At 47.6% G+C, this 13,734-nt stretch overlaps 1 protein-coding gene across 2 annotated transcripts in view; it reads left to right on the top strand.

Annotated features, from left to right (window-relative positions):
• tusc3 (tumor suppressor candidate 3) overlaps positions 1–13,734 on the top strand; it is a 121,745-nt gene that overhangs the window by 42,421 nt on the left and 65,590 nt on the right. For both annotated transcript variants that reach the window (XM_065003746.1, XM_065003745.1), the window contains exons 5-6: positions 3,051–3,191; positions 4,242–4,331. In XM_065003746.1, the coding sequence (XP_064859818.1) occupies positions 3,051–3,191; positions 4,242–4,331 (231 nt within the window). The remainder of the gene's footprint in view (positions 1–3,050; positions 3,192–4,241; positions 4,332–13,734) is intronic.

The raw sequence follows: 13,734 nt of genomic DNA, 5'->3' as shown, positions 1-13,734 counted from the left end.
GAACGTTCAACATATTTGAAAGACAAAACAAATACTCTTTAAACCCAGGCCTGCCTATCACATTTTTATTTATTTATTTATTTTAAACTAACCCCCCCTTTTCTCCCCATTTTCGTGGTATCCAACTGTTAGTAGTTACTATCTTGTCTCATCGCTACAACTCACGTACGGGCTCGGGAGCCCTGAAAACACAATGACCAGCTAATGGCTCGAAATGTCATGCATCCTCCAACCTTTTATACAGCCCTGAAAACACAATGACCAGCAACCAATGCTTTCTGCCCACTGCTTCTGAGAATTCAACCTTTATACAGCAACACAGTGCGCATCCAACCCAGAAGCTCTTTTTATAGCCGCACCAGTGTCGGAGGAAAACAGTCATCTCTCCCCTCCCCGCACCCATGTGTCGGAGGAAACCCCGCCTTTACAGTGCACCTGGCCAGCTAATGGCCTGGTATCCAATGCATGCCCACTGCTCTCTGAGAATTCCCTTTTATGCCCGCCACAGGAATGTTGCTATCCAATGCTTTCTGTATGAGAATTCAACCTTTTACCCCTGAAAACACAATGACCAGGATGTGCTAAATGCCCTCCTCTAACAACCGGACACAATGACCAGCTAATGGCTGGGTATCCAATGCTTTCTGTGGCCCACTGCTCTCTGAGAATTCAACCTTTTATACAGCCCTGAAAACACAATGACCAGCTAATGGCTGTGGTATCCAATGCTTTCTGTATGGCCCACTGTCTCAGAGAATTCATAACCCAGGGTCTCTGGTGGCACAGCTAGCACTGCGAAAACACAATGACAGTGGCTGTGGTATCCAATGCTTTCTGTATGGCCCACTGCTCTCTGAGACCCTTTATAAGCCTGACCAGCTATTTGCTATCCAATGCTTTCTGTTGGCCCACAAAGTCAACCTTTTATACAGCAAAACACAATGACTAATTTATCCAATGCTTTCTGTATGGCCCAACAGACAACCTTTTATACAGCCCTGAAAACATACCAGCTAATGGCTGTGGTATCCAATGCTTTCTGCAGCCAACTCTGTCTGAGAATTCAAACATGAAAACAATGACCAGCTAATGGCTGTGGTATCCAATTTTCTGTATGGCCCACTGCTCTCTGAGAATTCAACCTGCCCTCCGAAACACAATGACCAACATACAGCCTTTTAAAAACACACCATCATCCAATGTTTCAGATCCATCTTAGAGATGCAAGAAGGACAAGATCACTTTGAGCACAACCTTTTATACAGCCCCGAAAACACAATGACCAGCTAATGGCTGTGGTATCCAATGCTTTCTGTATGGCCCACTGCTCTCTGAGAATTCAACCTTTTATACAGCCCCGAAAACACAATGACCAGCTAATGGCTGTGGTATCCAATGCTTTCTGTATGGCCCACTGCTCTCTGAGAATTCAACCTTTTATACAGCCCTGAAAACACAATGACCAGCTAATGGCTGTGGTATCCAATGCTTTCTGTACTGCTCTCTGAGAATTCAACCTTTTATGCTCACAATGACCAGAATCCAATCAACCTTTTTTTATACAGCCCTGAAAACACAATGACCAGCTAATGGCTGTGGTATCCAATGCTTTCTGTATGGCCCACTGCTCTCTGAGAATTCAACCTTTTATACAGCCCTGAAAACACAATGACCAGCTAATGGCTGTGGTATCCAATGCTTTCTGTATGGCCCACTGCTCTCTGAGAATTCAACCTTTTATACAGCCCTGAAAACACAATGACCAGCTAATGGCTTTATCCAAAACTGCTCTCTGAGAATTCAAAAACACAATGACCAGCTAATGTTAGAAACTATTATCCTTTCTGTATGGCCCACTGCTCTCTGAGAATTCAACCTTTTAAAAGCCCTCACAATCCACCAGTCGCCCGTTAATCCTTTGGATTCTCCGTCGTCCTGCGGATTTGAAAAGCGGCGGTTGACAGTGGACAGAATGCGACTGGTTCACTTTATAATGTTTCATTGTCACATACACTGTATAGGTCCAGTGAAATGTGTTGTTTTACAGGGTGGTGCAACGCCCCTGGAGCATATTAGGGTTAAGTGCCTTGCTCAGGGGCGCATCGACAGATTTTTCACCTTGTCGGCTTGTGTATTCGAACCAGCAACCTTTCGGTTACTGGCCCAATGCTCTAACGCGTGCACACACTCTCCCTCTCGGTTCCACAAGCAGACTGAATTATGGGATATGTGGTTCCCTTCATTTGAGCTAATCCACTAGCATTAGAAGGCAAGGCCGGCGATCGACCAACAAGACGACTCAGATCTGGGTTGTGTTCAAACTGAAGATAAAAAAACAGACTGAAACAGTGAGGGGACTACCTGAACTTGTCCAATATGAAAGGCTCATTATCGTTTTCTGTTTCCCAAACGTTTTTCAACAGTATGTCCTAATGAATACAACCCTGGCCTACTAAAGCTCCACATGTAGATCTCTTTGTTTGAATGGGAATGTGACGTATCTTTTCATTACTGAGGGTATGCTCTTCCCCAGTAATATCATATTATTATACTTGCTATGCCTCTATTGTAGCCTTCAACCTAATGCCACACTGTGCCCAAATCACATCTCACTGACAGGAACCCTTGTGTTATTCAACTAGGTGTAATTACATTGTACTGAGCTATATCATTCTAAAATAGTTTTCTTTGATCAGATGAAAACTAACCGTCTCCCTCCCTCTACCTCACCTCCTTTCACTGGGTCTCCCCCCCTCTACCCCCTCCCCCCTCCCCCGCTCTCTCCCTACTCCTCTCTCCCCCCTCCTCTCCTCCTCTCCCTCCCCTCCTCTCCTCCCGCCCCCTCCTCTCCTCCTCTCTCCCTCCCTACCCCTCTCTCCCCCTCCTCCTCCTCTCCTCTCCCCCTCCTCTCCTTCCCTCCCCCTCTCTCCTCCCCCTCTCTCCTCCTCCTCCTCCTCCTCCTCCTCCTCCTCCTCTCCTCTCCTCCCTCCCCTCTTCTCCCCCTCCTCCTCCTCTCCTTCCCTCCCCCACCTCCTCCTCTCCTCTTCCAGATCCGTGTATTCCGTCCCCCTAACTACTCTGGCACCATAGCCTTGGCCCTGCTGGTGTCCCTGGTAGGAGGACTGCTCTACCTCCGCAGGAACAACCTGGAATTCATCTATAACAAGACTGGCTGGGCCATGGCCGCGCTGGTGAGAGAGGAGTACACCCACACCCCAGGGAGCACACCCACACCCCACCCCAGGCTAAGATATATAAGGTCCATACAGGTCTAAGGATCTTCATCAGATCACCCTGTTGCAGGAAGTGTAAAACTTCCAGTGTATTTGAGGTTTAAAAAGGCTTCTGAAGTTTGTAATTTCCACTTTCAAATCTCAGACTTGATTTCCCTCGTGAAAAATGTTTCAACCCCCTACAAAAATGTCCATTAATTATAGTCCACTAAATAATTCAAACAGGCTCAAGTTAAGATCCTACGTCTGTATGTGAAACAATATAATGTCAATTCTGCATTTCTTCAGTATTTTTGTGAACTACAACCAATGAGCGCGATCCAGCATGCTGGTCCGTCTTCATCAACAGCAATGCTCTGACTGATAGTGAGGGCAGTACGAGGCAGAGTGGACGAGTGTCCTATGTGTAGACAGAGAGGGCTGTTATCCCATATGTTAAGAGACAGGGAGAAGGCTGAGGAAGCCACAGAGAGTATTGATCGTAAAGGGAGCAGCGGCCAAGTCACGGAGGTCAGGTTCAATGTGGGTTTTACCTCTCCTCTGCTCTGTTGGAGTGGAGAGATGGATCCATGTGGGTGTGCAGCCTCTCTCTGTCTCTAACTCTCTCTCTCTCTCTCTCTCTCTCTCTCTGTCTCTAACTCTGTCTCTCTCTCTGTCTTTAACTCTGTCTCTCTCTCTCTCTCTCTCTCTCTCTCTCTCTGTGTGACTGTGAAGAAATAGCAGCAGGAGTGTTGATGAGTGTAGCGTCATTTCTACCTTTTGGTTCTGTAACTTTTAAACTTTTTTTTCTCTCTCTCTCTCTCTGTCTGTCTCTCTGTCTGTCTGTCTCTCTGTCTGTCTCTCTGTCTGTCTCTGTCTGTCTCTCGGTCTGTCTCTCTCTGTCTGTCTCCTCTGTCTGTCTGTCCGTCCGTCTCTCTCCCTCCCTCTCCCTCTCTCCCCATCCCTCTCTCTCTCTCCCTCTTTCCCTCTCTCTCTCTCTCTCTCTTCCTCTCTCCCTCCCTCCCTCAGTGTGTGGTGTTTGCCATGACATCAGGCCAGATGTGGAACCACATCCGCGGCCCACCTTACGCACACAAGAACCCCCAGAACGGCCAAGTGGTGAGTATGTCCACCTCTACATCCACTCCTGATTGATGTTTTTCTGGGGCTGTAAACACTGAGTGGACAAAACATTAGGAACACCTGCTGTTTCCATGACATGGACTGACCAGGTGAATCCAGGTGAAAGCTATGATCCATTGATGATGACACTTGTTAAATCCACTTCAATCAGTGTAGATGAAGGGGAGGAGGCAGGTTAAAGATGGATTTCTGAGCCTTGAGGCAATTGAGACATGGATTGTGTATGTGTGTCATTCAGAGGGTGAATGGGCAAGACAACAGATTTAAGTGCCTTTGAACGGGGTATGGTAGTAGGTGCTGGGCGCAGCGGTTTGTGTCACGAACTGCAATGCTACTGGGTTTTAAAACCTCAACAGTTTCCCGTATGTACCAAGACTGGTCCACCACCCAAAGGACATCCAGACAACTTGACACAAATGTGGGAAGCCTTGGAGTCAACATGGACCAACATCCCTGTGGAACGCTTTCAACACCTTGTAGAGTCCATGTTCTGAAGAACTGAGGCTGTTCTGAGGGTGAAAGTGGGTTCAACTCAATATTAGGAAGGTGTTCTTAATGTTTTGTACACTCAATGTTGGCTATTGGCTTTTCACTCTTTCCCTCTCCTCTCATCCCTCCTCTCATCCCCCTCTTCTGTGTACGTCTCCACGTCTAGAAATGAAGCGATGGGACACGCTGACTTGTTTTCCCCAGTGAAAGACGAGATAGAGACGTCTCTCATTGAGCCCCATGTGTGAATTCAAGTTGAAACTTTCTGAGTGTCAGACCTGACCTCAACGACACCGTAACCCGGTACAGTCACTGAATTAGCCACAGTCTTTTCAATTAGCACCTCAATAACCTAGAGGATAATAGGCTTTCACACTGTGGTGAAATCCTTAACACTGTTCCACTGGAGCAAAAAGTGTTGAGACTTGGTCAGAATGAGTCACACACACACACACACACACACACACACACACACACACACACACACACACGTGTCATAGGTGGAGAAATGTAAATAAAGCCCTATACCATAAGCACTGTCAGACAGGTGGTAACCACAAGGTTGTTATGTCTGATCTGAGTACTGTTCTTATTGCTCTTACTCTTGATCTCCAGTCTGTAGTGCTCTCGTCTATACTGGTCTCAGATCAGTGTTAAAGCCATCTATGGCGCTCTAAGCCCCACCCTGGAGAAGGGTTTCTGGGGATGGGGGGGTTTGTAAAAGACCCCACCTGGAGGTGTGTGTGTGTGTGTGTGTGTGTGTGTGTGTGTGTGTGTGTGTGTGTGTGTGTGTGTGTGTGTGTGAGCAGCCAGCTGGGAGTCACAGTGGCTTTATGTCAGTCCAAAGACACGTCAGGGTTGCTGTGTCCCAGACACTCAGACGGTTGTATGTCGACGTGTCCCGTCTGGACGATTACGAGGAGACTCGGCTAGGAAATACAGTTTATGAGGGGGAGAAGGCCATGACTCAGACACACACACACTTCCACACGGACAGACACACACGCACTCCCACACGGACAGACACACACACACTCCCACACGGACAGACACACACACACTCCCACACAGACAGACACACACACACGGACAGACACACACAGACACAGACAGACACACACACACTCCCACACAGACAGACACACACACACACACCCACACGGACAGACACACACACACTCCCACACGGACAGACACACACACACTCCCACACAGACAGACACACACACACACTCCCACACGGACAGACACACACGCACTCCCACACAGACAGACACACACACACTCCCACACGGACAGACACACACGCACTCCCACACGGACAGACACACACACACTCCCACACGGACAGACACTCACACACTCCCACTCACACACACACAGGGACAGACAGACAGACACACACACACACAGACAGGGACAGACACACACACACACGGACAGACACAGACAGGGACAGACACACACACACTCCCACACGGACAGACACACAGACAGGGACAGACACACACACACTCCCACACGGACAGACACACACACACTCCCACTCCACACGGACAGACACACACGCACTCCCACACGGACAGACACACACGCACTCCCACACGGACAGACACACACGGACAGACTCCCACACGGACAGACACACACACACTCCCACACGGACAGACACACACACACTCCCACACGGACAGACACACACACTCCCACACGGACAGACACACACACACTCCCACACGGACAGACACACACACACACACGGACAGGGACAGACACACACACACTCCCACACAGACAGACACACACACTCCCACACGGACAGACACACACACACACCACACGGGCAGACACACACACACACTCCACACGGACAGACACACACAGACACACACACACACTCCCACACGGACAGACACACACACACTCCCACACGGACAGACACACACACTCCCACACGGACAGACACACACACACTCCCACACGGACAGACACACACACACTCCCACACGACAGACACACACACACTCCCACACGGACAGACACACACACACTCCCACACGGACAGACACACACACACTCCCACACGGACAGACACACACGCACTCCCACACAGACAGACACACACACACTCCCACACGACAGACACACACACACTCCCACACGGACAGACACACACGCACTCCCACACAGACAGACACACACACACACTCCCACACGGACAGACACACACGCACTCCCACACGGACAGACACACACACACTCCCACACGGACAGACACACACACACTCCCACACGGACAGACACACACACACAGACAGGGACAGACACACAGACAGGGACAGACACACACACACACAGACAGGGACAGACACACACACACTCCCACACGGACAGACACACAGACAGGGACAGACACACACACACTCCCACACGGACAGACACACACACACACACTCCCACACGGACAGACACACACGCACTCCCACACGGACAGACACACACGCACTCCCACACGGACAGACACACACGCACTCCCACACGGACAGACACACACGCACTCCCACACGGACAGACACACACACACTCCCACACGGACAGACACACACACACTCCCACACGGACAGACACACACACACTCCCACACGGACAGACACACACACACACTCCCACACGGACAGACACACACACACACTCCCACACGGACAGACACACACACACACGGACAGACACACACACACTCCCACACAGACAGACACACACACACTCCCACACACACACACTCCCACACGGGCAGACACACACACACTCCCACACGGACAGACACACACACACACTCCCACACGGACAGACACACACACACTCCCACACGGACAGACACACACACACTCCCACACGGACAGACACACACACACTCCCACACGGACAGACACACACACACTCCCACACGGACAGACACACACACACTCCCACACGGACAGACACACACACACTCCCACACGGACAGACACACACGCAGACAGGGACAAGTAAAAACATGTTGTTTGACTCTTTAGATCCAGTTTGATATGTTAGTTCTAAGATATATATATAAATACTTTTTTTTTTTTGTCTGTCATAGTTGAAGTGTACCTATGATGAAAATTACAGGGCTCTCTCATATTTTTAAGTGGGAGAACTTGCACAATTGGTGGTTGACTAAATACTTTTTTGCCCCACTGTATATATAAAATATCTGTTTCTCCCAACAGTCAGAAAAGCAATATAGCATTAGGTGGTGGAATAGATGGATGTAACATTGGAATGGCACATTAAGAGATGGACAGACAGATCGATAAATATTTTTTCTTCTCCTGTAGTCGGTTTTCTGAGAAAGAGAGGGAGAGCTTGACACACAGTTAGAGGATTAGAAGAAAAATAGGTTCTCCTCTTGAAGAGTCGGTTTTCAGACAGACAGACAGACAGACAGACAGACAGACAGACAGACAGACAGACAGATCAGAATGAAAGGAGCATTGTGGGATGACAATTAAGAGGAAGAGATAATTACTAATGGGCTAAAAATTGTTAAACGACACATTATGTGTCATTTGTGGGGTGTGAACAGAGTGAGAAGATGGTGGACTATATCAGAGAGAGGCTGTAGGGTGGGTTGGTTCTTCTGTCCTTGTGGGGAATATAGGTCCAAAATTTGAAATTGTGTTTTTTACATTGGATAAAAGTATAGACTAGACAATGGAATATCATACACTGCAGTTGAGGGACAATGGGAAAGTAATTCTGCTTTGAAAGTTGTTAAACTTGTAACCTCACTTTTGAGAAAATGGCCCTTGAATGTTTTGGTACCTAGTGGAGAGCTCTTCTTTGTCCATGCTGATTCTGCATGGTTCACACCCTCTTTAAGCTTTAGCCCCACTCATCTCTTTAAAGATTCACATGTGCGGTCATGTGGCAAACACACGCTATATCTATTCAAATCTATGTTTATTTGTCACAAGCACAGGATACAGACGGTGGAAACAGGACAGTTGTAGTACTTGCATAGTAGCAATATCAAAAACACAAAGTGTCCAGATAAAAAATATTTGATAAATATTTTCTCGTTATTAGATGATGCTCACCTGACACACTTGTCTAAATTGATGGGTCATGTGAAGGAAATGCTATAACCAACCCCCAGCCACATCTAGCTAAGTGGATGGATCACTATTGTCTGGACATGCAACACATGTTCATGAAATACAATAGGTGGCCGTAATCACTCCCACACACCTGGCTAGTTTGATGGGTCATGTAATACTCCGGCCGAAGTGGAGTCTTTTGTTTAGACATGAAGCTAGCTAGCTAAACAATGAACCGGCATAACCTCAACTAATACTGCTACCAATACAAACATTGTCATAGCTGTAGTATGAATCTGCGGGTATCTAAAGCTAACAAATTAGTATCAATGTTAACTAGCTAACGTTAGGCTATAACTAGCAATGCAAATTGATTTCTGATTCAAATAATATTACACAGATCATACACGCAACGTTAGCTAGCGAGCCAGCAAGCTAACGTTGGCTAGCTACCGAACAGTATGCTTTAACTTGCAATAAAAAATGACTTCCTGACAAAATTAGAAACGCAGATCTGGAAAATGTCGCTAGACTTTTACCCGTATCCATGGATGAACGCTTCAGGGCAGATTGGAACCATTTAACGTTTTGTTTGTAGCTACATCTTGTTTGGCCAGCGTTGTGTCAAGTCACTCGGTTCACATTGACCGTGGCGTGTGCAGAAAGTAGCCCATCACTCCTACTGATCTGTCGATAGCGCCTGCTACATTCAGGGCATCAAATGTTGAGAAAAGTAGTTCTCGATGGCTAACGGCACAGTAGAAAGGACTGTCAACACATACTATTACAGCTCACGTTATAGACAGAAGCGGCTACATGGCAAACCAATCCAAACTCATCTCCTGGCATGTCCAGGCCATCCATTATCTCAGCCAATCATGGCTTGTGGGAAGGTTCCTGACTTTTTCCGTGGCTAAACCAACTAGGCTCCTAATGTAACAATTTGATTTGTATTTATGAACAGAGAACAGATATCACTAAGGTTCTGTCTAGCAACAGAGATGCATTGGCTGTTCAAATGTGTGGGAGGAAACTCGGCATAGGAGAAAGGGTTAAATATCAGTGCTTGTGTGAATGTCTTTTGTCTTACTCAGCTGTATCGACCCAATGGGTGAATAAACTTGGTTTGAGCTTTATGAAGCGTCCGTGAGTTTTAATAGGTTCATTTAGAACCTAACAGGTGTTAGGTTTAGTGTTAGGTTTAGGGGTGAGGGAAAATAGGATTTTGAATGGAAATCAATTTTAGGTTTCCACGAGCATAGAAGAACAAAAGTGTGTGTGTGTGTTTTTTATCAGCGTCTGCAGTTCCAACAGATTTTTCAGACTACAAAGGGAAGCCAACCAAACCCTAAGCATCTGTTGTTGTTACTGTGCTTATTTACTGGGAAAATATTATTGTTGTCGAAAGGCAACCAAAAACTAAAAATAGTACTCTCAAACTACAGGGTGTTTTTCCAGAAAGATTTCCCGGTCATCATTTATAGTTGTGCATCAGAGTGTGAAATAAAAAAAACAGAGAGAAAAACATTTAGTGGCGAGGGAGGAGAGAAGAAACGGTGCCTTGATTTCCAAACTAAAAGCTACATTTGCATGAAATGATCCTCTTGTCAGACTACTGCCTTTCTGCATTTTCTTCCCCCTCTTTCTCTCCTCCCTCCTACTTCTGGCCCATCCAATCTTCTCTCCCTTATCACCCTCTCCCTTCATCTCTGGCCGGGCTCTAAACCCTTTGGAGAGACAGAGAATGAGAGGGAGGGAGACCAGGGTTGTTTGGGTAGTAAAAGCGACTGATGCGGTTGGCCAGTCGGTTCAGACTGTGCAGAAAAGTTCATGGGCGACTGGAGCTGTTTGACGACACAGAGAAGAGAGAGAGTGAGAGAAGAAAGAGGGAGAGAGAGAAGAGAGAGAGAGTGAGAGAAGAAAGAGGGAGAGAGAAGAGAGAGAATAGAGAGAGCCCATTCAGATAACCCACAAATGAGACCTCTTACAATCCTGTCTGCTTTTCTCTGTTTCCCTCTCTTACTATCCCCCCTTCTCTCGCTCTCTTTTACCTCTCGCTCTTTCTCTCACCTCCCCTCTCTTTCTCTCCCCTCCCCCTCTCTTTCTCTCCCCTCCCCCTCTCTTTCTCTCACCTCCCCCTCTCTTTCTCTCACCTCCCCCCTCTCTTTCTCTCACCTCCCCCTCTCTTTCTCTCACCTCCCCCTCTCTTTCTCTCCCTCCCCCTCTCTTTCTCTCACCTCCCCCTCCCCCTTTTTCTCTCACCCCCCCCCTTTCTCTCCCCCTCCCTTCTCTCCCTCCCCCTCTCTTTCTCTCACCTCCCCCTCCCTTTCTCTCCCTCCCCTCTCTTTCTCTCACCTCCCCCTCCCTTTCTCTCCCTCCCCCTCCTTTCTCTCACCTCCCCCTCCCTTTCTCTCACCTCCCCCTCCCTTTCTCTCACCTCCCCCTCTTTTCTCTCCCCCTCCCTCTCACCTCCCCCTCTTTCTCTCACCTCCCCCTCCTTTCTCTCCCCCCCCTCTCTTTCTCTCACCTCCCCCCCTTTTTCTCTCCCCTCCTCCCCCTCTCTCTTCTCTCACCTCCCCCTCCTTTCTCTCCCCTCCCCCTCCTCTTTCTCTCACCTCCCCCTCCCTTTCTCTCCCTCCCCTCCTTTCTCTCACCTCCCCTCTCTTTCTCTCACCTCCCCCTCCCTTTCTCTCCCCTCCCCTCTCTTTCTCTCACCCCCTCCTTTCTCCCCTCCCCTCTCTTTCTCTCACCTCCCCCTCCCTTTCTCTCCCCTCCCCCTCTCTTTCTCTCACCTCCCCTCCCTCCTTTCTCTCCCCTCCCTTTCCTCTCCCCTCTCTTTCTCTCACCTCCCCTCTCTTTCTCTCACCTCCCCTCTCTTTCTCTCACCTCCCCCTCCCTTTCTCTCACCTCCCCCTCCTTTCTCTCACCTCCCCTCCCTTTCTCTCACCTCCCCTCTCTTTCTCTCACCTCCCCCTCTCTCTTTCTCTCTCCCTCTCTCTCCCCTACTCTCTCTCTCTCCTACTCTCTCTCTCTCTACTCTCTCTCTTACCATCTCTCTCTTAACATCTATCTATCTCTCTCTATCTGAACAGAAAGGTACACCACAAACCAGGCTGGTCTGTATCCGTACAGCCCTCTCTGCCCACAGTCATTTTTTGTTGTATTTTTGTCTGCAGGCAGTTGGCTACCAGACAGGATAATAACATTATAAAAAATGGCCCAATCCTGGAGGAGTATATTGAAATAATTTGTCAATTGATGAATGGGAACCAAACAGGACTAAACTAGATGAAATTGTATCTGCTCGGTGCCCAATAACTGCTCTTGAGGATCCCGGATAATGAGAGATGTTGGTGACTAAACAAAGGCCATTTGTTAGTCTATGAGCAGTTTGAGATCCTCCAGGAAGTGACTTCGCAGACTCAGTGCTGCCCTCTCTCATTGAGGAACTCCAGTTGAAGGCCACCCAGGGTTCTGCAGGCTACCATTTAGTAAATCACTTATCCTTATAACTTCTTCTATGTACGATTTTAAAATATACCAGGACATACATCTAGTATATTATAAGCAATTAGAGGTACCATGAATGCCTTCTAAAATCATTTTTATTTACAGGAAGATTGACCAGACAGACCACCATTTTCTGTTCACTATAATACTGGGGCCTGTTTTCTGCTAACAATTCCTGCAGTATCGCGGCCAGCCTTGAACTTCCTTGGCTTCAATGAGAGGGCGCAGTCGTTCTCTCTTGGGTCAAAAGGAGATCTCCAACTGCCGTTCAAGAGAACCAATTTCGCATCCAGGAACTTAAACTGTGGCATTAGATTGAGCCAAAATGGCTGAAGCACTCAGTGACTAGCCTTTCGCTCCAAAATGGTGTACCCAAGCAGTTCCAGAGGGGGATGCTCGAAGTAGACGTTGTCACTGATCTAGGATCAGATTATATTAACCCCAATCTGAACCTTAACTGAGGGAACCGAAACAAAATCTGACCCCGTATCTGTGGTTTGGTGGAACTTCAGCTCAGCAGCCTAACAGACAGTCAGAAAAGGATGTTCAGAGCCCTGAGGACCTTCTTCTGTTGACCCCTTAGAAATATGTTTTACTTCAACGTTTCATCTGGGTGTTTTAGAGACTGGATCCATCTGTGAAAGCGAGACGCTGGGGCGGCTATCTCCTCTGCCTACACATTAGCCACGCCTCACATCCCTTTCCCATATCATCCCAACCCATTACTTCATTAAGTTTGGCTGCAACCTCCTCCGCCCTGCTTCCCAAAGACACGACTCAAGTATATATAAATCTCATCTTTTTTTCATAATCCGAGCAGACCGTTGTCACTTTTATTGCATCTTAGCAAATATTTAGGTTTTCTCCCGGAGATGTTCGTGGGGGGGAGTGAGTCTATATTAAGTGAATTGAACTGTGAACCAAAGCATGAAACACATATTTGTATTTTGGGCCCTTTTCCAGGATGCTTAGCTCTCCATTCCAAGGGACTGGAGCATTAAAAATGAATCTTTGTGGCGAACGAGCGCCTTAATTAAGAATGGGGAGACCTAGGAGGGATGGAGGAGAAAAACAAGCTGAAAAACAAACGCTGATTAACTGTGAATGAATCACTTTGATGGAAAACGTTTCCTTACGGGGACCGGCAGTAGAAAACAACTAAAGGCTCGCCGGGAGCAAGAGGTTTATTATTTATGCAGCTTCTTTTAAAAATTCTAAATAGGTGATTTTTTTTCCTAAATATTTATTTTTATGTGTGCTAG

The sequence above is a fragment of the Oncorhynchus nerka genome, linkage group LG18 (assembly GCF_034236695.1).
Source record: "Oncorhynchus nerka isolate Pitt River linkage group LG18, Oner_Uvic_2.0, whole genome shotgun sequence".
Classification (NCBI taxonomy): Eukaryota; Metazoa; Chordata; class Actinopteri; order Salmoniformes; family Salmonidae; genus Oncorhynchus; species Oncorhynchus nerka.
Note: the sequence above shows the minus strand (reverse complement) of the source record. Positions and strands in the feature narration are given on the sequence as shown.